At 56.2% G+C, this 24,278-nt stretch overlaps 2 protein-coding genes across 2 annotated transcripts in view; one reads left to right on the forward strand and one right to left on the reverse strand.

The window, feature by feature from the left end:
• The first annotated feature begins 1,027 nt into the window (after positions 1 to 1,027).
• Positions 1,028 to 24,197, forward strand: SLC38A8 (solute carrier family 38 member 8). The gene is made up of 12 exons (XM_036440973.2): positions 1,028 to 1,319; positions 1,679 to 1,863; positions 5,368 to 5,566; positions 8,520 to 8,661; positions 9,442 to 9,543; positions 12,919 to 12,976; positions 16,830 to 16,944; positions 18,236 to 18,383; positions 18,773 to 18,966; positions 20,179 to 20,230; positions 21,597 to 22,785; positions 24,073 to 24,197. The coding sequence occupies exons 2-11, from the start codon at positions 1,681 to 1,683 to the stop codon at positions 21,688 to 21,690; spliced, it is 1,287 nt and encodes a 428-aa protein (XP_036296866.1). The 5' UTR covers positions 1,028 to 1,319; positions 1,679 to 1,680; the 3' UTR covers positions 21,691 to 22,785; positions 24,073 to 24,197.
• Positions 17,783 to 24,278, reverse strand: part of NECAB2 (N-terminal EF-hand calcium binding protein 2) — a 37,812-nt gene continuing 31,316 nt past the window's right edge. The window contains exon 12 of the mRNA XM_036440963.2: positions 17,783 to 17,793. The gene's annotated coding sequence lies outside the window, so the exon portion shown is untranslated. The remainder of the gene's footprint in view (positions 17,794 to 24,278) is intronic.

The following is a 24,278-nucleotide window of genomic DNA, read 5'->3' on the forward strand; positions in this document are numbered from 1 at the left end:
GTTCCTGCCCTGTGAGCTGAGGCAGCACCCCCTTGCCAGAGACATGGCCCAGCTCTGAGCTCCTCAGCCAATATCTACTCCCTTCTCACTGGTGCATGCTGGGAGGCTGTCCACACTGCAGGTCAAGCTCCATCTGTTGTGCGGAGCCTGAAAAGGTATGAAGAGAGTGGGCCTCAAGGAAGTGACACAGTTAGAAACTTCATGGAGAAAAATTGTGGGGCGGATCTGGTGTCCCACAGATAAGGGCTGATTAGGTGAGGCCCTGGGCATTGAAGATGTTTTTAACATGAGGCAGCGGTTCTCAAAGTGGGGTCCCCAGCCCCGCAGCATCAACACCATCTGGGAGCTGGTTAGAAAAGGCTGATTCTCAGACCCACTGAATCAGAAACGCTAGGGCTGGGGCCCCAGAATCAGTGTTTTAACACACCCTCGCACAGGGTTTTGAACCTTGGGTACCAGGGATAAGCAGTCACATCTGAATTCAAGATCTGACTTCCCTAGGCCTGCATTTCCTGGAACAGGGCCATTTTTTATACTCAGCCATCAGTTGACAATGTGTGGGGTCAGAGTGGTGGTCTCTACTCAGAGGGTGGCCCCGGGACCAGCAGCACCTGCCTCCCGGAGCTTGTGAGAAACGTGATTCTCTATTCCTCTCAAGATGGGAAGAACAGGAATCTGCGTTTTAACAAGACCCCCAGGTGATTCTGTGCACAGTCAGTGGAGAGCTTCTCCACGGAGTACCTGCTGCCTGCCGGGCCTCTGCCTGCCTCCGCCTACAGCTCCCTGCACCCCTGGGAGAGGACACACAGACCTGTGCAGACGGGCTTGGGGACATCACTGCTAACAGGTGACGATGCTGCGCTCCAAGCTCTTTCCTCCCCCCTCATACTGGGGGTCTCCGGCATGGAGGGAGGAGCCATTGGAGAAACTGACCCGGTCCCTGCATGAGATCAGGTGTGCCCCTTGATCTCTCCCAGCTGAGCTCCCTCTCTCACTCGCAGGCAGTCGGAAAGCCCCGCCTTCAGGGAGGAGGGGAGGGAGCCTTCAGACTTCCTCAGAAGTCTCAGAAGCTGCAAGTTCTTGGGACAGATGGCCCTGACTTCAAGTCCCTGTTCCCCTAGGTTTTGGGACATGACCCAAACACATGCTCTTTAGGGCTCCCTTAGTTCACGACTCACTCATGACCCACCTCTGCAGAGCTGGAATCTTCCTTCTTCCGCCCCTCTGGGCCCAAGAAATGCAGCGGAACCGTCCGGAGTGAGCCTGAGTCACCGTCCATCAGTCCATCCTGTCTCTCACCTTGCAGTTTGCACTTGGTGGTAAGGATTAGGGTTGTCAGATAGGTGGGGGGATGGGGGAGGGAGCCGAGGGCTGGAAGGAGTTAAAGATTTAGAAGAGGAAGGGGAGGGAGGGAGGGTCCTTCAGTTTAGTTTGAGAGCAGGAGTGAGGGTAAGCTGGTAGAAAGCTAGAGGGCTACATTTCTGGAGGTGGAAAGCAGCCGGGAAGAGAAGTGATGGGCCAATGAGTGAGCTAGGAGAAGGGGCAGCAGAGGTGCAGGAAGAGGGAGATGTGGTGGCTGGGACAACGGGAGAGACCTTTCCCAGGCAGAGAAGGATACTGGCTATGAATGGGAAGGTGTGAAGACTGCCTGTTCTCCCCACCCCTCTGCTGCTCCTAGCCATGGAGGGACAGACTCCCGGAAGCAGAGGCCTCTTGGAAAAGCCCGTGACCGCCAGCCGCGGTCTGTCCTCCCTGAGCGCTGTCTTCATCCTCCTGAAATCTGCGCTGGGGGCCGGCCTGCTCAACTTCCCCTGGGCCTTCCTCAAGGCCGGTGGGGTGGCCCCCGCCTTCCTGGTGGAGCTGGTAAGCCCCTGGGAAGCGATGTGGGGGGGGGGGGGGGGCTTCCCAGGCAAGATCCAGGGGGCATCCTCAGTAGCAGAGCTGCCTGTCTTAGAAACTATGTACATCTGAGGGGTTTGATTTTCTGCCCGCTGAGCTCAACATCCTGTACCTGGGCACACAACATCCTCTACCTGCCCAGTCTGCTTCCAGGCACAACACCTGGACCCAATGAACCTGACATCTCTGCTGAGAAAGCACTGAGAACACTCGGTCTCTGAGCCATGGCCTGGCCAGTTGACCTCTGGTCTCAGGTCCACATTCAGATCAGGTCAGGACCAGGACTGGCTGGGTCACACCCGCCCGAGCTGGGCCAGGCCCTCTGCTGTCTCAGAGGCCGGCAGCCACTCCAGGGCCTGCCTTCCAGCTGAGCTCCCTTTCCTCATGGCAGAGAAGAACCACTGATTAGCGCAGCTTCTTTTTGTTTGCAATGATTCTTTTCCTGGCTGCCCGGAGCCCGCGTTTTGTGGTAAACTCTGTGACAGGCGTCCCAAATGCTTTTCCATGGCAGCCATGGTCCTGTTAATGGTCCTGTTCTGTGTGGAGGCCACGGGGCTGGATACAAGATACTTGAAATATCAAGATATTTCAGATGGTGGGTAGTGTTAGGAGGGTCACATGACGCAGAGTGGGGCATCATGACAGCTGGTCAGAGGACTCTGAGGGGTGACATTGCACCGTGCCCCAGTGAAATGGAAGGATGTGTCCAGGTGCATGAGAGGTGCAACCTAACTGTGTTTGGGTGGGTGCGACAGAAAGGCTGGCCTTTCGGTTCTGCCCAGTGTGCTCAGTGCTCACTGAGGGTCAAGGGTTCGATTCTCAGTCAAGGGCAGGTGCCTGGGTTGCAGGTTCTATCCCCAACCCGGTTGAGGCTGGTGCATGCATGAGGCAACTAATCAATGTTTCTCTTTCTTATTCTGCCCTCCCCCCTCCCTATCCTTCCTTTCCTCCCTCCCCTTCTACTTTTCCTAAAAAAACAACAATGGAAAACAAAATCCTAGGGTGAGGATTAACAGAACAAAACAAAAGGCTGTCCTCTCAGACAATGAGGAGTTAATGTAGGGCGTGGTTGGGCACAGAGGTGTCCAGTCTCCGTGGATGGCAGGGCTGTGAAGCAGAGCTGTGGCCCCCACTCCTCACACCCCTGCAGCACTCCTGGGCACCTTGCTGAAATGCAGATGCTGACTCAGCAGGGCTGGCAGGTCTGAGGCTGTGCATCCTGATGAGCTTCTGGTGACGTGGAGGCTGCTAGTATGGCTTGCACATTGTACAGTGAGGTCTAAATACGTGAATAAATTGAAATCTTGGACAAGCGAAGGAATCAGACTGGTAATGGGCACACAGATCCTCCCCGCCTCACCCCTCCTCTTGGGAGCCTTCTACCCTGTCCCCTTTGCAAGGGGCCAACTTGGACTTGGGGAGCATTTCAACATTCCCACCACCAGGAGGTCAGTGGTGCGAGAGGTGGTAGGTCTCTCATGACCCGTTAGCACTGGAGGATTACTAAGATTTAATGAACCTGACCCTCAGAAGTTGCAGAGACGGAGCCTGGGCATGAGCAATAGGGCTCTTTGCTGGCTGTCAGGGTCCCTCCGGGAATGCCTCACTGGCAGAGGCATTCCCCTACCCCCGTCTCTTCATCCTCAAGTGCCTATCAACTGAGTGTCTGCTGTGTGTCAGGCACTTCTCTGGGGACTAAATGATAAGCAAAAAATGCCACAACCCCAGTGTTCACAGTGCTTAGAGGCTGTGGGTGAGAGATGCTGGAGACCCTGAAGTATATGCTCAGTTGTAAGCGTATGTCCTTGGGCTACTACACCCAGGACCACAAACTGAGTGGCTTAAAACAGCAGAAATGTATCCTCTCACAATCCTGGACACTGTGTGTAACGCAGTCTGTCAGCAGGACTCTGCTCCCTCCTTCCTGCCTCTTCCAGCTCCTGGTGGCCCCGGGCATCCCTTGGCTTGTGGCCACATCCCTGCAGCCTCTGTTCCATCATCACAGCTTTTTTTTTTACGTCTTCTGTTCTGTCTCATCTAAGGCACTTGTCATTAGATTTCAGAGTCCAGGATGACCCCATCTCAAGCTCCTTGATTACACCTTCCAAGATCCCTTTTTATTTAATTACATCTGCAGAGAATGCCCAATGTCACCTGCACCGGTGGTGGAGGTGAGGGTGTGGACTTGTCTTCTGGGGACCACCATTCTTGCCACGTCAGGCACAGTGTACCCAAGAAGGCATCGTTCCATGAGAGCCTGAGATGGGGGGCTGAGTCCACCGTGGGGTGAAGTGTCAGGGAGGCTTTCTGGAGGAAATGGCCTTGGAGAGGAGGGGGCAGATTAGGCGTTCCCCAGGTGAGGAGAAATGGTGGAAGCGGGAGGGGTTCCAGGCAGAGGAACCAGCGTGGGCCAAGGTTCACGGACCAAGGGAGCCGTGTGTTCCTCCCAACTCGGAAGTTCCAAGTTCCTCTCCACAGTCCAATCAGATGCTCCTCACCAGCTGTGTTGTGGCGTCTGGCATAACACAGAATTAATCTGCTCCTCAGGGCCCTGCGCGCTCTGAGCATGTCCCAGCTCAGCGTTCTTACCCGGTTCCGGGCAGGGGTGCGGAGGCCTGGAGACAGGAAGCCATCGGTCCTGCAGGGGCTCAAAACCATTCAGCTCCATGCAGCAAGTGGGGCTCCCATCCACCAGCGAGGGTGTCCAGTGGCACAGGCACTTGGGAAAGCAATTGGGCAGTTTCTTAGTTAAAAACGGGTCTCATCTATGACCCAGCGATTCTCCTGAGCGCATGTCCAGGAAGACAAAACACAGGTCCTCAAAAGGACTTGTCCCGGGTGCTCAGCCCATTATTCACAGTAGCCAGAGACTAAACCACCAGGTGCCTGTCAGCAGCAGGCTGGAAGAAGCAACTGTAACTGCCTCCATACAGAGGGGTGGCCCTCGGCAAAAATAGGAGCAGCATCTGGTCACCAGAGTGGCTGGATCTCACAAGCATGACACTGAAGAAGAAGCCAGATACCAACATACGTAAAAGTAGAAAAGTTACTAGATCAGTGGTTTCTGGGGACAGGGTTGGGGCATAAAGTGACTGGGATGGGACAGGAGGGCACGTCAGGGTCGTAGAATGTTCTGGTCTCGATAGAGGTGCATTTGTTGTGCCTCTTCGGGTGGTAACCCTTGTATACATGTGGCCTGGGCAGTTTTAGTACCATCTGGGTTTCTGATGCCTCATCTGCCCATCTGGGCAGAGGGATGTGAATCCCAGACTGACCGCCAGCAAAGCCTCGACAATCCACCTGCCCTGCAGCTCTAGTTTCAGGGCAGGGGAGGGGCCCCAGGCTGTAGGCAGCGTGACTTCTCCAGGTGAGAGGCCCTGTGGAGGGAGCCATATCCAAGACCCCAGGGGCAGCTGGCTGGGTGGTGGCCTTGGGGAGCACCCTGGCCCACCCAGTCCCGCTCTGCAGGTCTCCTTGGTCTTCCTGATCAGCGGGCTGGTCATCCTGGGCTATGCCGCCTCCGTCAGTGGCCAGGCCACCTACCAAGGCGTGGTGGGAAGGCTGTGTGGACCTGCCATCGGGAAGCTGTGTGAGGCCTGCTTCATCGTCAACCTGCTCATGATCTCCGTGGCCTTCCTCAGGGTGATCGGGGACCAGCTGGAGAAGCGTAAGTACTTGCCCTGGAGGTGGGTGGCCTCAGGGTTCGGTGCTCCTTATGCCCCCTGAGCCTCCTGGTTTTGAACAGGATGGGGACACCGAGCGGGACCCAGGGGGACAGCAGAGACCGAGACCACCCCTGAGCTCACGTCCTGGGGAAGGGAGACTTGGGGTCAGTAATTACCAGCACAAAGAGAGTCCTGGTGGGGGGCGGGGGCAGGCTGTGGCTGGCTGCTAGTGGGGTCGACTGCAAAGAAGCCCCCGTGGAAGAGAACCAATAACACCTTGAGTTTTGGGACGTTGGAGACTAAATCCCATGCACCTGGGCCTCTAGTTCCCCACTAACAATTTCCCTCTTAGCACAGCTTTAGTTGCATCCCCAGCAATTTTGATATGTTCTGTTTTCATTTTTGTTCCATTCAAATCATTTGTTAGATTTTGCTGGGATTTCTTTGACTTACAGGATGTTGAATGCTATGTGGTTTGATTTCTAATTGTTTGGGACTTTTTTTTAGATCCCTTTTTGGGTTCTATCTTAATTGCATCATGGTCAGACAACACACGTGGTGATTTCCATTTTCTTGGTATTTGAGACTCGTCTGTGGGCCCCCACAGGTTCTGTGTTGGGGAGCATTTTGTGTGTGGTGCAGTGTTCTGGAACTCTTCATCCGGTCAAGGTTCTCCACAGCTTGGAGCAGGTCTTCATGGCCTTGCTGATTTTTGGGTCTAATTATTCTATTCGTCTGAGTGAGGGTGTTAAACTTGCAGTCACAGTTGAAGATTTGATCTGTTTCTCACTTTTAACTGTCCAGTTTTGCCTCATGGTCCTTGATGCTCTGTCATAGGCACCCACCCACGAACTACCTTTTATTGTTGTGAAATACCCGCTTTTGTCTCTAGTGATACTTGGTCACTAAATCACCTTCTCTACTAAAGTGTAGGCGCTCCAGCTGCTTTCAGATGAGTGGTTAAGCAGTATTTCTCCTCCCGTTCATGCTCTGTGAACCAAACGGTGGTGTGGGCTTTTCAATGCATTTTTCGTAGATAGCATATGGTCGGTTCATGCTTTTATTTTTAATCATCTTGACGATCTCAGACAGACTTCTAATTGGAATGTAATTATTGATATGGTTAGATTTCACTCCGATGTTTTGATGTTTCTTTGGTTTGTTCTCTCTGTCACTTTAGTCGTGAATAAAAAGGCCCCTGGCTTTGGGGTGCTGAGATTAGAGGCTTCTATGTTTGGGGCAGCATTCTTACCCAGAAAGCATTGAGGCTGGTGGATCTGAGCCCATGGTGGGTAAATGGGTACAAAATGCCCTGCTTCCAAGGGGCAAGTTGAGGCCACATCAGTTTCACCTCGGGTCACCGGCCGTACTGCCGTGTGAGGAAGATTCTGAAGCCGCGTGTAGGCTCAGCTGTAGAGCCCAGAGTGATTAGAGTTGATTAGATACAGGCCACCTGGTTCGGGGGGGAGGGGGAGTTTGATTGAGGAGGAGAGAGCATTGTGTGTTTCTGGTCCAGGCTTCTCAGGAGGAGGACTACTGGGGAAGTCACTGAATGTACTGGGTACAGATGAGTTGACTCTAAGTGACTGGTACTGAGGGTGTCAAGGAATGTCCCAGGACGTGCGGGTTCAGGCAGGAGTCAGAGTATCCATGGTGTCGGAGCTGGGTTCCAGCTGCAGGAGATCAGTGGAGTGGAACGGCTCGCCCACGCAGGCTCTGACACGCACCCAGATCTCGGCAGCTTTGGTGCAGGCATTCTCTTGGCATCTCCGGCCCAGAAAACCTGCCTCCCACTCCTGCATGGGCATCTCTGTACAGTGACCTCGATGTGGAACCGTCCCCTGGGTCATTTCAGTAGAAGTAAGCTATTCTCATAAGGCATTTATTTGTCTGCATGGCTGGCTTTATGGAGCATTTGGCGAGGACAGAGAAAGGGCAGTGTGAGTAGTCAGTTCTCAGCCACCACCCAGTGGGGCTGTAGGGGCCTTCTCACCTCACAGGTTCCAGCCTCAAGCCACCTTGCCATCTCCCCTTTGCTCTCCCCTCCCCCATCCATCTATCTTGCCTCTGATACCAACTACAAATTCTTCATCGTATGTGGTGGAATAAAACAGTCCCAGGTTCTTAGTGCTCCCTCCACTGAGAGGTGGGCTCTGTGGCATCTTGGCCCAGTAGAGAATGGCAGATGGGGCACCATGCTGATTCCAGGTCTGGCCTTTAAAAGGACGGGCAATTTCCCCCTGGGTCTCCGGGAGCCCCCGCTGCCATGGACTAGGGGGTCCATGTGGAGAGGCCCCAAAGCTGTAGGGCAGGCCGAGCTGAGCCCAGGGGTCCCCACCAGGCACCTGATGTGGGGAGAGCATCGAGATCCCTCCAGACCAGCCCTCCCATCAGCAAAATACCCGCAAGTGACCCCCATGGGTTCCACATGGAGCAGAAGTAGCCCGCTCCGCCCTATCTCCTTCTCACATCCTGCTCGTGGCAGATAATCATGGACGCGCCAGGCCATGTTGGGGTAGCTTGCTGTGCAGCGGAGACAGAGAACATGGCTCAGCCCAGCACCAAAAAGCCACCCTGGCGCCTGCTAAACCCACACGCCCACTGAGCTCCTGAGCAGAAACAAAAGGTTCTGTTACCAGAACATAAGGGCCCAGGGGCCTCGGGCAGGTCATTTGTCTCACTGTGGCTGCATTCCAGCCCGGGGAGCAGTGCCTGGCTGGTAGGAGCCCAGGAAGCATCTGTCGAAGGAGTTTCTGCAGCCAGATCTTTCCTTCGTGGTGGCACATGACGGGATCCCCATCGTACTTGTCCCAGCCCTTTAGACTCAGAGGGCAGACAGTGCCCATGGCAACCCCTGCCAGGGATGGAGAGCTGGGAGCCCGGGGCAGGGCTCTGATTGCTGGGTGAGAGCCACAGGCTCACTGCGGCACCCCCTTCCTTCCGCCTTCCCGCCAGTGTGTGACTTCCTCCTGCCCAGTGCGCCACCAGCCCTGCAGCCCTGGTATACCGACCAGCGCTTCACCTTGACCCTGCTCTCCATGTTGGTCATCCTGCCCCTGTCCGCCCCGAGGGAGATCAGCTTCCAGAAAGTCACGAGGTACAGGCAGCGGCTTTGACTGGGTCCCCACTGTGGTTGGTGCTGGTATTTTGGGGGGCTCTGCTATGGGGAGCTGTTAGCATTGGCCTTCCCATTTGGAGAAGGGGGGAAACATTAAAAATTACACAGGTAACGTGTGTGTGATAGGAAATATATTAGAAAAGCAGAAGGGAAAACTACCAACATGGCATAACCTGCAGCTGCTGTTTTATTTCACTGTTACAAACTTCATATGCCCACACATGCATACACACAGGCACAGAGACAGACATACACATACTGTTTTTCATTTTGTGGTCCATGGCCTTATGTATATTTTTGAAGGAAAAAAAAGAGTCTGGCAATATATTCATGTAAATTTGCAACTTGTGTTTCCCTGTTGTGTTCAGAGCAACAATGGATGTCTGACCTTGGAAACAGAGAAACAGTGGGTAGGGGACTAGAGCCCCTAGGTGCCCCAGTCTCCAGTCTCTTGTCACACCCAACTGAGTCAGGGGTCCTCCTCCCCGCAGCCAGTGTCACATCCGGGCCTGTGTGGCTGTTGGAGAGACAGGGTGCTGGTGGCCATCACAGCCTCGCAGGTGCGGCCAGTTACAAACTGGCCCCATCTGACCCTGGGCCTGGGCACACTTCTGCCTGAAAGATCTTCCACCATCCCCGCCATGCAGATGAGGGATCCGAGGTGCAGGGCCGTGAGAACTGCCTGGCACCTTGCCCGTGTGGGCAGAGCCGCATTCAGACCCCCCCTGTGTGTGTGGTCGTGCATCGTCTGTGTGTTAGCTTCCTAGGCACCCTGGCCGCCTGCTACCTGGCCCTGGTCATCGTGGCACAGTACTACCGGGGGCCCCCGGGCCTTGCTCGCGAGCCCAGTCCTGCGCCGAGGTGAGTCTGAGGGGATGGCCTTCCACGGCTTCCTGGGGTGCTGCAGGGGATCCTGCGGGAAGGACACGTCTCCCCCACTGTGTGCACAGAGCCCCGCTCCTCTCAGCCAAATCCTCGGTGTCTCTGAGGCCTGAGGTCCCAGCGCAGGCCCCTCTCCCCTCCAGCATGGACACACCGTGGTTAGTAAGAACCAGGGGCAGCCAAGGAACACAGCCCCCAGCCCGCTCCACCCTGGGGCTCCTGGGCCTTCGCAGCGGTGTCCCCACAGCTTGGAGCCGGTGGAACCGGCCAGCGAGATGCCGATGCCTGGGCAGAGGGAGCAGGGTGACAGAGGCCGGTGTGACCCCCCCAGCCTGAGCGAGGCGGGAGTGGGGGCGGGAGTCCTGTGGGGACCTGGAGCCTTACTGAGGTGGGGTTTTGCTGGGTGTGAGCACAGCAGGGGCTTGAGATCAGATCTTTGGGTGACAGGCCAGCTCCATAGGCACGTGACCTATGAGGTTACCCAGGGCTGCGCTCAGAATTAAGCCAATTTGCACTTGGCTTAATGCCCAATGCTCTTAATCGTTGTTGGACAAGGGTCCTCCGTTTCGTTTTGCACTGGGCCCTGCAAATTATGTGGCCCCTCCTGGCCGACAGCTTGGAAGTGGAGCATGAGAGAGAGGAGTCCAGGGTGGTCCGAGCATTGGCCTGAGCACCAGGAAGATGGCGGCACCATATCATAGGAGCCAGTGGCTGGGGACAGGCCGGAGGTGTGAGGTTCGAGTCAGTTTGAATGCCTACGTGAAGGTACAGGTAGCTTGTCAGACCTGGATGTGGAGTTCAGGAGAGAGAGGCTGGGCTGGAGGGAGAAATGTGGCTGATGTCAGCCCAGAGATGGCATTTAAGGCCTGGAGATGGGCAAGGTGGTACACCCAGAACCCACTGCGGAGGGGTGGGGAGTCAGACGTATTAGCTTTCTGGAGCTGCTGTGACAAAGGACCACAAACCTGATGGCTTAACACAGAAACACTTTGTCCTCTCTCAGTTCTGGAAGCCGGAAGTCCAAAATCTAGGTGGGGCAGGCCAGGCTTCCTCTGGAGGCTCCAGGGGAGGGCCCTGCCCGCCTCGTCCAGCTCCTGGGTGGCCAGTGGTCCTTGGCTGAAAGTGGATGCGTCGCTCCAGTCTCTGCCTCCACCGTCACTCGGCCTCTCCTCCTGGCTGTCTGTTTCCCTTCTTATAAGGACCCTCCCAACCTACTCCTCTGTGACCTCATCTTAACTAATTACACCTACAGAGACCTATTTCCAAATGAGGCACCACTCTGAGGTCCCCAGTGGATGTAAATTTGGGGGGACAGCATTCAACCAGGATAGAGGACAATAGTAGGTGGGTCCCAGGTGTCAGTGGACAAAATTTCAGGAAGTTGGTATGATCATTGCCAAATGTTGCTCCTGGTTACAAAGGACTGAGCCCTGGACATCGATTTGGAGGCTGCTGGTGGCACTTCTTGGTCAGGGCAGGAGAGGGAGTGAAGGCCCCGGTGGATTGGGTTCAGGAGAGAAGGAAGGAGGCAGGAAAGAGTTCTTCTGAGGAGGGGAGGAGAGGGATGGGCATGAGCTGTAAGGGACAGAGGCCTCAGCCCCTGTTTATGCTGATGGACATCTCTTAGAGAAGGAAGAACCAATGAGGAGAGGGCCAGGCTCACTGCTAATCCGCAGCCTCGAATCAGGGGAGGGGAGGCCCTGTGCTCCGGGGACTCAGGCTAGAGCTCAGACTGCCTCTTTCCTGGGGCCTGCACCTGTGGGCCCAGGAGATGCAGGCAGGCAGGTGGGCCGTGCCGACATGGCACTCTGGTGGCGAACGGGAAGCCTGGCTGTTGAGGAAAGTGTGGGCAGCCCGGCGTGGTGGGGAGGCGCCATGAGCAGCCTTCAGCGTTAAGTCAGCCGTGGGCAGCACAGAGCAGGAGTCACCGCTCTGCAAGTGTCCTGTGGCTGCTGTGACCAACTACCACCACCCTGGGGGCTTACACAGCACTCATTTACCCTCTCTCTTCTCTGGAGGTCAGAAGTCCAAAATGGGCCTCACGGGGCTAACGTCCAGGTGTCGGCAGGGCTGCATTCCTCTTGGAGGCTCTCGGCGAGAATCAGTTTCCTGGCCTTTCCCAGCTCCTAGCGTAAGGTGACCAGATATCCTGCTTTTGGCGGGACAGTCCCGATTTTTAACAATTTGTCCCGCGTCCCGCGGCATTTTAAAAAAGTAAAAAAAAAAAAAAAGTTTAAAATCTTTCAAAAAATCTGGACTTTTTTAAAATGCCGTGGGACGTGAGACAAATTGTTATAAATCGGGACTGTCCCACCAAAAACGGGACGTCTGGTCATCTTATCCTAGGGGACACTCGCTCTCCATGGCTCATGGCCCTGCCTCCATCTTTAAAGCCAGCAGCATTCCTTTTCTCTGACCCAATCTCCATAGTCACAGCCCCCTCTGCTCACCCCCAGGAAATGTTCTCATCGCAGGGATCTGGGGGACACCTCGGGCCTAGATAGCCAGGATCACCTCCCCCCTGAGTCCTTCCCTTACTCACACCTGTCAGCTCACTTACTCCCAGGTTGCTGGGATTCAGACATGGGCCTCTTTGGGGGCCATTATTCTGGCACAACCAGGAAACCCTGATTCTGTAGTAAGCGTTATTTACACCCCACTTCACTATATACTCCTAAAGGTGCTGGATGCTGGCATGTAGTGCTGCTTGCCAAAGGAAGCTTGAGGGCCACCGTCCTGAAAATTCTGCCCATGCACACCTCTGTCCTTTTTGGAGCTTGGGCAGAGGTCAATCCATCTCTGCACCATTGGGGTCTGTTGGATGGAGGTCAAACCATCCCTGCCCTGTTGGGGTCTGTTGGACGGAGATCAAACCATCCTTGCCCTGTTGGGGTCTGTTGGATGGAGGTCAAACCATCCCTGCCTTGTTGGGGTCTGTTGGATGGAGGTCAAACCATCCCTGCCCTGTTGGGGTTTGTTGGATGGAGGTCAAACCATCCCAGCCCTGTTGGGGTCTGTTGGATGGAGGCTGCCTGTGCTCCCCAGCCCTAACCTTGAGGGAACAGGCAGCCTCAGAGGGAGGCTGGGAGTTCCTGCTCATCATGACCTTTCCAAGTTCTCCCAGCCCAGAGAATGTCAAGTTACCAAGATGTCAGCTCAAATGTAATTAGAAAGTGCAACACTGAGCATGCCTCTCTTTGCATCTCCCAGACCTGGGAGCGGACACAATAATTAAAAATACATTTTGCAGTCATGCTCAGGGACACCTTTCTGGTCTTTAAAACTCATCTTCAAGCTGAGCGTGGCTGTGAAGTCAGCTTTTTGTAACCAACACACGTTCTTGTCTGTTTGCAGTCCTTCCTCCTGGACCTCTGTGTTTAGTGTCTTCCCCACCATCTGCTTCGGCTTTCAGGTAAGCTCAGCTCTACGTTGGTGAGCGTGGCATTGGCGGGCTGTGGTGACTCCCTGCTCCCGTGGGAGGGTGTGGCCTCCCCGGCAGGAGAGAGGGGTGAAGCTCATTCCGGGATGTGACGGGCTGTCTTCCGGAGACTGCGTGTGTGTGTGTGTGTGTGTGTGTGTGTGTGTGTGTGTACGCGCGCGCGCGCGCGTGCGTGTGTGAGAGAGAGAGAGAGAGAGAGAGAGAGAGAGAGAGAGAGAGAGGGAGAGAAATAGAGAGAGAGAATCTGGGCTCCGTGAGGTGTGATTTGCTGTTGAACTGGGGAACCCGGCCCCCACTGGCAGTAGCAGCAGCAGCAGAGAGGGAATTCAGCACCTGTCCCTTGCAGGACTGTCGACACCCAGAGTTGTCCATGTCCTCAGCAGATCTCTGTCCCAGGGGCCTTGGCGAGGAAGCATCCTGCCTCTGGAGGCGTGGAGGCCGAGGGGTGGATGGTGTGCAGGGGTCTGTGTGGTGGGGGTACGGGGCAGAACGTCTGACAGAGTCATGCACTGAGGGTGGCCTCTGTGTGCGGTCCAGCCAAGGGGCGTCTGACAGCAGTGGTCGGGCAGAGCCAGAGACACCCTCTTTCAGGCACTGATGTCTGAAAGGCATCTTGAAGAATGTGTGGGAGGCACCAGGTGAAGGGGAGGGCGGTCCAGCTAGAGGGTGTGGGAGAGAGGGTGTTGGGAGGGGAGAGCATGCCTGGTGGGGCTGCAGGGCTGTAAAGGGCTCTGCCAAGTGGGGTCCCTGAGGTGCCAGAGGGTATGGCGGAGAGTGTGGGCGCTGCTCCCTGCCTTCTGGGTTTCCCAGGCTCCTAGCAGGTGGCAGCTGACTCCATTCTTCCACTGTTTATTTTAGGAAACATTGGCCTCTCTCCTACCAACCTACCCACCACACACACCAATAGCAAAACCACCCAAAGCCAAGTGGCGTTGGCAGGGGAGGTGGCTCAGGAGTGACACCATCCCAGCTTCCCACCCTGCGCTTTGTCTTCCCTTCGCCGCCATCTGGCGCCTGTTGCTGTTCCTCATCTTGCGTTTTCTCTGAGAAACATTTTTGAAAAAAACATCTTGAAACGTTTCCATTTCTCTTCCTTATAAATGAGTTGATGGTATCACTTCTGGGGCTTAGCAAGCCATTTATAAGACATTCTCACATTTTTTTTTCCTGCACACCCAATGTTTTGAAAGATCTACAGCAGTGATTTTGCTGTCAGCTGTTTGTCTGGATCTGGTTCAACGGCCCTCCCTCCAGGGTCTGAGCACCATATGGTGTGGCAGGCTCCCACTGGGGGGGAGGGGGGGAAGAGGGGGCTGCTTTTCAGAGGCTTCCCTGGGGGTGCCCCCCTCACCTTTCTCCTCATTCCGTTCTCCTAGCAACGGAGGCCTGGCTGAGGTTTCCAGGGACACAGATGCAGGATGGAGATTTGGGAAAAGATGTGAACTGCAGGGTGGGGGTGGGGCTGAGGCCAGAGGCCGGGCTGTCGTGGTCTGGCTGGGAGAGTCTGTGTGGATGAGGCCAGGAAATAGAGGGGGGTGGGGGGCCAAGGCTGGAGGGCTGTGCGAGGAGGGGAGGCTCCTTGGCCTGGTTCAAGCACCACCCCCACATTTAGCAGCCCCACCCCCAGAGGCAGGGAGCTGGTAAGAGGGGCCTGCGGGGGCAGAGTGGGTGCGGGCTCTGCTCCCGCCATCCTGGCCGCACTGGGGACTTCTCTATTGTTTTTTAAACAACAGCTTTCTTGAGATAGAACTCCCATAGCATGCATGTCACACACCTGAAGTGTAAGATCCAGGGGTGTGGTGTGTTCACAGAGCTGTGCGACCATCAGCACAATCGATTTTAGACCATTTCAGCTCCCCGAGAACCCTGAACCTGTTACCAGTCACCCCCCACCCCTCACCCTCCCTCAGCCCCTGCAGCCGTGAGTCTCCTGCTGTCTCTGCCTGCCTGCTGTAGACGGTTCACGTAAAAGGAATCCCACAATGCTGGTCCTTTGTGACAGCTCTCTCAGCATCGTGTCCTTGAGGCTCATCCCCCTGGTGGACATGTCGGTGCTCTGGTCCTTTTTATGGCTGAGTCTTATCCCACTGTTTGCTGATCCATTCCTCAGCATGCACACCAGGCGGTTCCCACCTCTTAGCCAGCATGGGCGCCTCTGCTCTGCCTCCCGCCTCAGTGAGTGGCGAGCATGCGCACAGCCAGCCCCTCTCTCAGGTGTGCGCAGGGCAGCCTCCCCTCCCCATCCCGGGGGACCTGCTGTAGCTTCCCTGTGAAACATGACCCAGGAATCTGGGGACAGAGAAGGAAGGGCAGGGCTCATCCAGACCCCGCCAAGCCTTTTCCCCATTTCTGAGTTTGGGAGGCAGGAGGGGGGAGCATTGATCCACAGAGTTGAGGGTCCCCAGGAATTGGGGGCTCCTGTGAAGTCAGAGGAGTCCCGGGAAAGAAAGCCGAAGATGCACTGGTGCCCGGAGGCTAGTCTGTCCTAGAAGGTACATGCGAGCTCACTGGGGACCATGCTGGGCAAGTTTCTGTGGTACCCAGACTTGCTGAGTCAGACTGTAAAATCTGAGTCCCGGAGAGCTTGCCTCTCTGTTGCTGGGCGGGTTTCTTAAAGGGATGGGTAACCGAGTAACCCCTGGAGCATCCCTCAGGGGGGCCAGGCTCCCTGCTTGGCTTGAGACAGACGTGGTCCTGGATGCCAGGGAGCTGATGGTAGATGCTGAACAAGCAAAACCAAACTTGCTCACATAGGGGGGTTAGGCGGGGGGAAACACATGAGAGAGGAACTTGGCTGGCGGGGGTGTGGGGAGATGTGGGAACTCATGAGAGAGGAACGTGGCCTGGCTGGGAGGCTTGCCTAAGGCATGAGAAGGAGCTGCCAGGCCGGGAGAGGATCCCAGGGAGAGGAGACGGCTGGAGAAAAGGCCCTGCGGCCATGCAGGACAGGTGGGCCTTGCTCAGTGAGTGAGAGGGGTGGCCCGAGCCTGGAGAGTGGGCAGGAGTAGATCACGCTTGGTTTTGGTCAGAAGTGAGTGAGTGTGTGACACGACAGTGGGAGCCCTGACCCCTCAGGAGCCTGGGATGATCCCAAACCCCCAGGGAACATCCAGACACTACAGCGCCTCTCAGCCCTGCCTGCGCCTCAGGGCCTCCTGGTGCCGGTAAGACACCCTGCCCAGGGCTGCCCCAGGAAACAATGCCCCGGCCAGCTGGGCTCTTGGCATGGGCTAGAGGTATTTTATGTTAAATGTATGATGCTATAATCATACTATGATATACACGAATCATAAATATCTATGCTCCTGTGCAGCGCCCCCCCCTCCCCCAATCAGGATAGAGAACATTGCCAGCTCCACCCCACCCACACCACTGTTCTTAAGTGGTGGTTCTCAATGGGGGTGATGTGCCCACCCCCATGGCAATCTGGCCCTGTCTGGAGACATTTTTGGTTGTAACACTGGGGACAGATGTTCCTGGCATCTAGTGGGTCGAGGCCAGGGATGCTGCTCAATATCCCACATGCCCAGGAGGGCCCCTGTTTGGCTTGTATTTCGAACGTCACGCACAGGAAAATGTTCTTTCGTGTCTGGCTTCCTTTGCAAAAACGTCAAAGCTGTGAGGTCCTTTCCAGTGGAGGTGCACAGTGCGTTCATCCTTTCTCATTGCCGTGTAATATCCCACCAAAGGAACATCTAGTGATTTACGTAAGCTGCTTCTGCTGGGGGGCATTCGATGGTTTTCTCTATTTGGGACACTGGCACTTCTGAGATGGTGCTGGGTGGGTCTAACGTCCAGCTCCCCACTGCGCCTGCCTGTCTTCCAGTGCCACGAGGCTGCTGTCTCCATCTACTGCAGCATGCGCAACCAGAGCCTGTCCCACTGGGCCCTCGTCTCCGTGCTGTCCTTGCTGGCCTGCTGCCTCGTCTACTCGCTGACAGGTAAGGCCCTGCCTGGGGCACTGGGGGAGGGATTGGCAGGAGAAATGGGAATAATGACGAGTATTTATAGAGAGCTTACAGTGTGCAAAGCACAGCGCTATGCAGTTTGGGTGCCTTCTCTCATTTAATCCTTAACACCCCCTAGGAAAGTTCCCATTTCATAGATGAGCAAACTGAGGCTCAGAAGGTCCAGGGCCTGCAGGGTCATGGGTTGGCCAAGGTCTCCAAACTCCATGTAGCAAAGCTGTGACCCTAACCCTGGCTCGGCTGTCCCCAGGGCCCCTCCCTGCGCTGTGCCCCCGCCTGCCGCTGCCTGATGGGACAGTGATAACCATGGCCATCTGGGTAGCAGTTTGCAAAGTCCTCTCTCGATGGATTCGGTGCTCAGACCTGTGCTGTACGCAGAAGGGTCTTCAAAGGTGGCGGCAGTGTGGCTCAGAGGGGGGCTGTGGTTTGCCCAAGGTCACTGCATGCCCACGGCACAGCCCAGGCCCAGGCTCAGGCTGGCTTCTGGGTGCCTTTCTCCAGCCCAGAGGCTGGCCCTGTCATCTGCCTGTTGGGGCCTCTGGCTTGGGAAGCCCTGGGGCTGCAGAGAATGGGGCAGGGGCCTTGGACACCATGGCTTCAAAAAACTGGCTGGGCGACCTCTCCCCAAGCAAGGGAGGTCCCTGTCAGGCTGTGGCCCCTCGTAGAAGTGCCATAACCTGCTCACCATCCGGATGGCTCAGGTCAAGGGCCAGTAGGATCGTGAGATTAAGGTTAAACTTAGCTCTTGGCTAGAGATGAGTGTCTCAGGACAGGGCAGGTGACCAGGCTGTGAGAGGCAGCATTGGGTTGCAGGCAAGGGGCCTGGTGCCCTGTACCCAGTTCTGTGTGGTCTGTGTGATTCTGGCAGTTGTTGACATCCCATCAGGAAAATGGGTGCACTGCCAGTGTCTTTCTGTAGGTGCTGTCAGAGAGGGGTGACTGGCATGGAAGGCACTGGCACCGTTGTCAGAGCGCTGTGTGCCCCTGCAGTGCCCACTCTACGACCAGGCCCTGGTGGGCCATTGGAAGAAGGGTTCGCGGTAGTTTTGCCCAGTGGGAGTTTTGAGTCAGAGGAACAGAGTCTCCCATAGGCTGAGGGCGGAAACACCTTGGGAAAGAGCAGAACAGAGAACTCTTCCAGAACCTCCTGTCGGCTCCTAGGAAAAGCCTTACAGCTGGGAGAAGCCAGTGGGAATGTCGGAGTTGGGAAGGGCCCAGCCTTTTTGACTCAGCTCCCTGCCCCACCTCCCTCCCTCACTCCCAGGCGTTTATGGCTTCCTGACCTTCGGGACCACAGTCTCTGCCGACATCCTGATGTCCTACCCGGGTGACGACGGTGTCATCATCGTGGCCCGAGTCCTCTTCGCCGTCTCCATCGTGACCGTCTACCCCATTGTGCTCTTCCTGGGGAGGTGAGCTGGCTCAGGGTGGGTGTGTTCAGCACAGGGCACTGATACGGATCACGGTTTAGCCGTGCCAGGCGTGTTCTGGGACGGCGTCATCTCTGCTCCATAGAGGAGTACACGGGTCAGGTCATTAGTCACTGGCCCAGCATCAACAGGGAGCAGCGTCAGCACTGGAGCCTGGTCTCCAGCCGGCCCTTGACCACCCACTGTGTGGCCCCTCGCTCCGGCTGCCTGACACAGACTGACCGCAGGGAGTAGTCGCCCCTGGTGTGGAACCGGAGCCCTGCCGGGTGTGCAGGGCATGCATGGGGTGGGCCCTCTAGGGACCCCGAAGGCAGGTGGGTGAGAGGGCTGGAGCCCGGAGCCGTGCGTGCCTGTGCTGGCGTGGCCTCCAGGTCGGTGATGCAGGATTTCTGGAGGAGGAGCTGCTGCCAGGCGTGTGGGCCCAGGGCCCTGGCCAACCCCTCGGGGCTGCTGACCGTCCTGTGGGTCGCCGTGACGCTCGCCATGGCCCTGTTCCTGCCGGACCTCAGCGAGATCATCGGCATCATCGGCGGCATCAGTTCCTTCTTCATCTTCATCTTCCCAGGTGAGGCTGCTTCCCAGGCCTCCTGCCTGCACGTTGTCTCACCCCCACACCCTCAATCCTGCTCAGCAGGGAGTCCCTGTGTTGGGGGTCGGGGTCTGGAGGCAGGAGCCCTGTGTTGACAGGATGGTTCCCAGCCCTGTTTCCAGGCCAGGCAAGGGCTGCCGGCTTTATAGACCTTCCCTCGTTAAACACCTCTGTGCCCGACACTCCTGACCTCCTGACGGGGCTCCGTTACTCCCACCGGCAGATGGGACCGAGGCCTGGGCACCTCCTGGTGGCATGGCGAGCATGTAGCAGGCCCCAGGCCACCTCCCACCGTTGCCACTCGCTGCAGGACTGTATTTTATTTCTTAAAAATGTTTTCAATTGCATGACATTCATAAGGCCCAAAGGCACCCCCATGAAATCTTTGTCCCGCCTTATCCACCCACCTGGAAGGCGGTTTCTGACAATTTTGTAGGAAACTTACCCAATGTTAGTGAACCTCAAAATGTCCTGAGGGTGAACCATGGAGGCCAAGGCCTCCGGGCCACACTGCATCGCCCTGAAAGCCCGTCTGCCTACGAGGAGGTGCTGTGGTCTCCGGGCGGAAGCCCAGCCCGGCTGCCCCGCCTCCGGGAAGCGCTTTCACATGAGAGGGCTGCGGTCAGCCTGCCCCTTGGCCTCTTGGCCCAGCTGCTGCCGCAGTCGTGCCCATTTGGGATCTGAAAGATATACGCGCTGGCCTCGGTGCCCATGACCTGGATGGTGCCATTAGCTGGGTGCTGGGAAGGACTGGCAGGGACAGGTTTGGGATGGGGACATGCCATGGAGCTTTAGGCAGAACTGTCTGGCTTCAAATCCCAGCAGAATTATTATATTTGGAGAGGGTGCGGGGAGAGAAAGGAAGAAAAGCTGCCAGTTGTTGAACTCATCCCAGCTGTCAGGCCAAGTGTGGCCCTGCACATCTCACAGGGATCCTGGCCCGCAGCTGTGCATCAGTATCTGTGAGACTGGGGCTCAGGGGCCCAGGTTTCGGGGAGATGCTGAGCTGGGATGCACAGAGGCCTCAGCCACTGCCCTGTGCCCCTTGCCCCGAGCAGGGTGAGCCAGGGGGCCTTGAGCAGCGGTTTAGCTGGCCTCTCGGGTCCCTGTGGTGTTGGCTGAGCTCTGAGAGCTCAGGGCCGCTTTAGGTTCCATAACGAAGAGCCGGGGACCCTCGTCTCTTTGCAGGTCTGTGCCTCATCTGTGCCATCGGCACCGAGCCCGTAGGACCACGAGTCAAGTAAGTGTCCTCCAGTGAGGGTGCAGCGTGGGCATTGGAAGGGCCCTGAGTGAGGGGAGTGTGAATGCTGCAGGGGCCGAGGAGACCCCTCGTCTTGCAGATGAGAAAACTGTTGGCCATGGGGGTAGGGCCGTGTGCACACAGGGAGAGGGAGTCTGAGTGAGCCAGGACTCGAACCCAGGCCAGCAGCACATGGCCTGTTACCTTTCCCTTCGGCTCTGAGGGTTGTAGTCTGTGGTTGGAGCTTTATGTGGACTCGAGGTCTTCCTGACAAAGACCCTAGGTCACAGTCACAGGTTCCGGGTAGATGTGAATTTGGGGACCATCACTTAGCCCAGTTCAGACGCTCTTAAGTCATAGCAGCCATGGCCTTGGGTCCTACCTGCAGGCCGGGGCTCTGTCTCCCACTGCCCAGGCTTGGCTGTCGTAAAGTCTAGCTTGGCCTGTTTCCTTCTGGGGGAAGGGTTTTTCTGGATGTGCCTACAACTGCCTGGGCTTAGGGCTGGCCTGATGGTCTGGTGGCCCCTGCACGGCCCTTCCCTGTAACGCCCTTTGAAGTCCTGCTGCCTTTGTTCTGTGCCTCGGTCCCAGCTCACAAAAGGTTAGTGATGGGCTTTCAGGGCCTTTTTAACTCTGGGGCTGCTCGGGGCCTTCTGATCATCTGAGCTGCTCTGAGAGCTGCGGCCCGTCACGATCACCCGCTCCCCACTCTGACGGTGCATGTTTATGGCACCAAATTGCCGCTCTGAGATGCTGCTTGACGAGAGATGGTCTTTCCATGACAACGGTCCTCGTGGCCTTTGTTAACGGGGCCAGAAATATCTCTGGCGGCCCTGCCATTGTGTGGGATCTTATTGTCATCATTCTCATCTCGTCGTTTCGCCCTCTCTTTTGGTGACATTATGAAGCTCGAGATGTTGCCTTGGTGGCGGCCAGTTCTAGCCACCTCTGCCTCCCGCACGCTCATCCCCTCACCACTGTTCCAATCCCGTGTGATACGGGGCTTTCCTCATCTCCCTTAATTTGAGGGGCTTCGTCCCTCCCACCCCAAAAGGAACAGGGATGGGCAGGGAGTTTGAGACTAGTGTCTTTCTCTTCCTATTTCTTTGGCTTTGATAAAAAATTGAACAGGACTGAGGTTATGAGCAGACAGGTAGAGATTTTTTTTTTTTTTTAATTGCCTCAGGCTCTTTCTTTCCTGTTGTTTCAGAAACCCATCCCTCCAGGCAGGAGAGGGATACCTGGACCTTTCCCCCCCAAATCGATGACTCTACTGGGATTCAAATGATGTTTTCTCTGTGTGCGTGGCTTATGTGTGCAAAACTCCCGAGGCATGCGTGCTGACGCGGGTTTGTTGACTTGGCAGGTGCTGCTTGGAGGTCTGGGGAGTGGTGTCCGTGCTTGTCGGCACCTTCATCTTTGGGCAGAGCACGGTGGCAGCCCTCCTGGAGCTCCTGTGAGGGCGGCCACCCTGGGCAGGCGGGGGCTTCCCTGGGCCACCCTGGTGCGCTCCCTGGTCCCCGCAGGAGACCGATGTAATCCCACCATAAAGATGCTGGAGAACCTGGTACCTCTGCGTTCTCCGGTGCTCATTGCGCTTCTGCTTGTCTGAGGGTCTCTGGTCCGCGGTGAGGGGGTGCCTCAGTCTCCGGGGCTGCCCTAACCAATGGCCACAGGCTGGTGGCTTGGAACGGCAGGCACTTATTCTCTCACAGTCCAGAGGTCAAGGCGTGGGCAGGGCCACGCTCCCTCTGAAGGCTCCATGGGAGGATCCTTCCTGCCTCTTCCAGCTCCGGTGGTTGCCAGCAATCCTTGGCTTGTAGAGGCATCCCCCCCTCTCTGCTTTCCTCTCTACATGGCCTTCTTCCCTCTGTGTCTGTGTCCGAATTTTCCTCCTCTTGTAAGGATGCTGTCATGGGATTGCGGCCACCCTGATTCATCTTAAGTTACTGAATCATGGTTTGCAAAGATCCTGTTTCCAAATAAGGTCACATTCATATTAAGTTCTTCCAGGGATAGAACTTAATATTTCTGGGGTACACAACTCAATCCAGGGTGCTGAGGCCCAGGCATCCCTGCTTTGGGGGCACCAGGATCAAATACACGGGGTGAGGGTAGCACACAGAGAACCCCAAAGGGGGTTCCCGGTGGCATCCACTGGACATGGAGGTGCACTCAGGCTGGTCCTCGGCCAGGGCACAGGGAAGGTGGGAGGTGCCCAAGGCGATGCATGCCCAGCACTGGCCACACAGCCTTGCCCCTGGCCCACGCTTCCAATGGGAGAGCCCTTCCCTCCACTGGCTGGACCTGAAGGGCCTAGAAGACAAGTGGACCGTCTGTTCCATAGCTCCCTTCTGAGCCAGACCAGCTCTGCAGGGAGAAGTCACACCTGCGGCTGAAGATGGGGACAGAGGGCCTGCCTGGGGAGGTCAGCGGCTCCCCCAGGCGCTGACCCTGCACGGGCCCAGCATGGTGCTGGGTTCAGGCCACTCCTCCCCTGGGACGTCTGACAGAAGCCAGCATGCGGGGCTGACAGCCAGGACGCCTCCCGCAGGGTAGGTTCTCTGTGTGGTGCAATGTGTACATGACCATGGGAGGGTGGGGGTGATTGAACCGCTTTCTGTGTTTTTCCAGCTTGTCCACCTGCATTCACTTTTTTGAGATATAATTCACGTACTAAAATATTCACCCTTCGGAAGCACAGAATTCAGTGGGTGCTAATTGACGCAGAGCCGTGTTGCCATCACTGATGTCTAATTCCAATCCATCAGCCCTGAGAAACCCTGCACTGTCAGCAGCCTCCCCCCCGCCCCCGCCTCCGCCTCCCACACACACACCCCTCCAGTCCCAGCAACCACAAATCTTCTCTGTTTCCATGAATTTCTGCCTGGTCGCCTCATGCAATGGACTCGTGCACTCTGTGGCCTTTGTGTTTGGCTTCTTTGACTTTAGCACAGCGTTTTCAAACCTGTCCGTTTCGCAGGTGAGGCGACTGAGGCTTGGGACAATCAAGGCTGCCTGTCCTGAAGGTAGAGTTAAATTCCCTCATCTTCTTCCTCTCCACTTCACTCCTCGAATGGCCAAGGGGGTGGGGACTGCTGTGCCTGACCCCATGGGCAGGGATGGGCCCTCCTCCACGCTGGCTGCTGGTGGAGGCTCTGACCCAGGGCGCCTCGGGGACATAGGACCCTGTGCCCATCCCACCTCCCCTGCCACAGCCTGTGTCCACTGGCCTCCGTGGCCTCCTGGACAAGGACACGTGTCAGGGCAGAACTGCTTAAAGTAGTTTCCCCTCCCAGTGCTGGCAGTGAGGATAGATGGCCAGTCGCTTACTGGTTGCACCCATAACCCTTCCTAAATGGCCACACCACTGGGCTGTGCTGGGGCCATTCATAGAATCACAGGGAAGAACAAAGCAGGATGGGGAAGGGTTGTGTCAGTGTACGAATTGGCTTTGGAGTTAGACTACTAAGTTTTAAACATTGGATATCTCAAAATTCGGGAAGTTAAGAATCAGTTTCTCCACCAGCAAAATGGAACATGCTTATTGTATATGATGCAATGTGGGCTTAAAGGTGATACTGTATCTACAGCAGCTAGGGGGGAAGCCAAACAATAGTTTTATTTCCAGAAAACCTACGTTGGCATTGGCAAGTAAACACGGAGCTTCCTGGCAGCCAAGGGAAAAGGGGAAACATGAGGACACCGAGTTCACCCAAAAGCAGGAAAGCACATCAAGGAGGAAGTGGACTGACATTAAATGCTACAAAGAGATGAGGTGATGCTGTATAAGGGGTGACAAACATCACCACTGGGGACAATCGTTTCTCCTTCTGTGGCAGGTACTGATGTGATCCTCATAGGATGTGAGCCTCAAGTCAGCCATCATAATGCAAAAACACAATGCAGTCAAAGAAATGCACGCTGGGATGTCCCCCTCTGATGTCGGGCCTAGGAAAGGAAGGTATGTGCTCTCCCGTGGGCTGTCCTGCTCCAATACTAAGTGGTTTCCAACAGCCGCCAGATGAAGGAAGGGCTGAAGGGGCAT

Source organism: Pipistrellus kuhlii, unplaced genomic scaffold (genome assembly GCF_014108245.1).
Source record: "Pipistrellus kuhlii isolate mPipKuh1 unplaced genomic scaffold, mPipKuh1.p scaffold_m20_p_17, whole genome shotgun sequence".
Taxonomy (NCBI): domain Eukaryota; kingdom Metazoa; phylum Chordata; class Mammalia; order Chiroptera; family Vespertilionidae; genus Pipistrellus; species Pipistrellus kuhlii.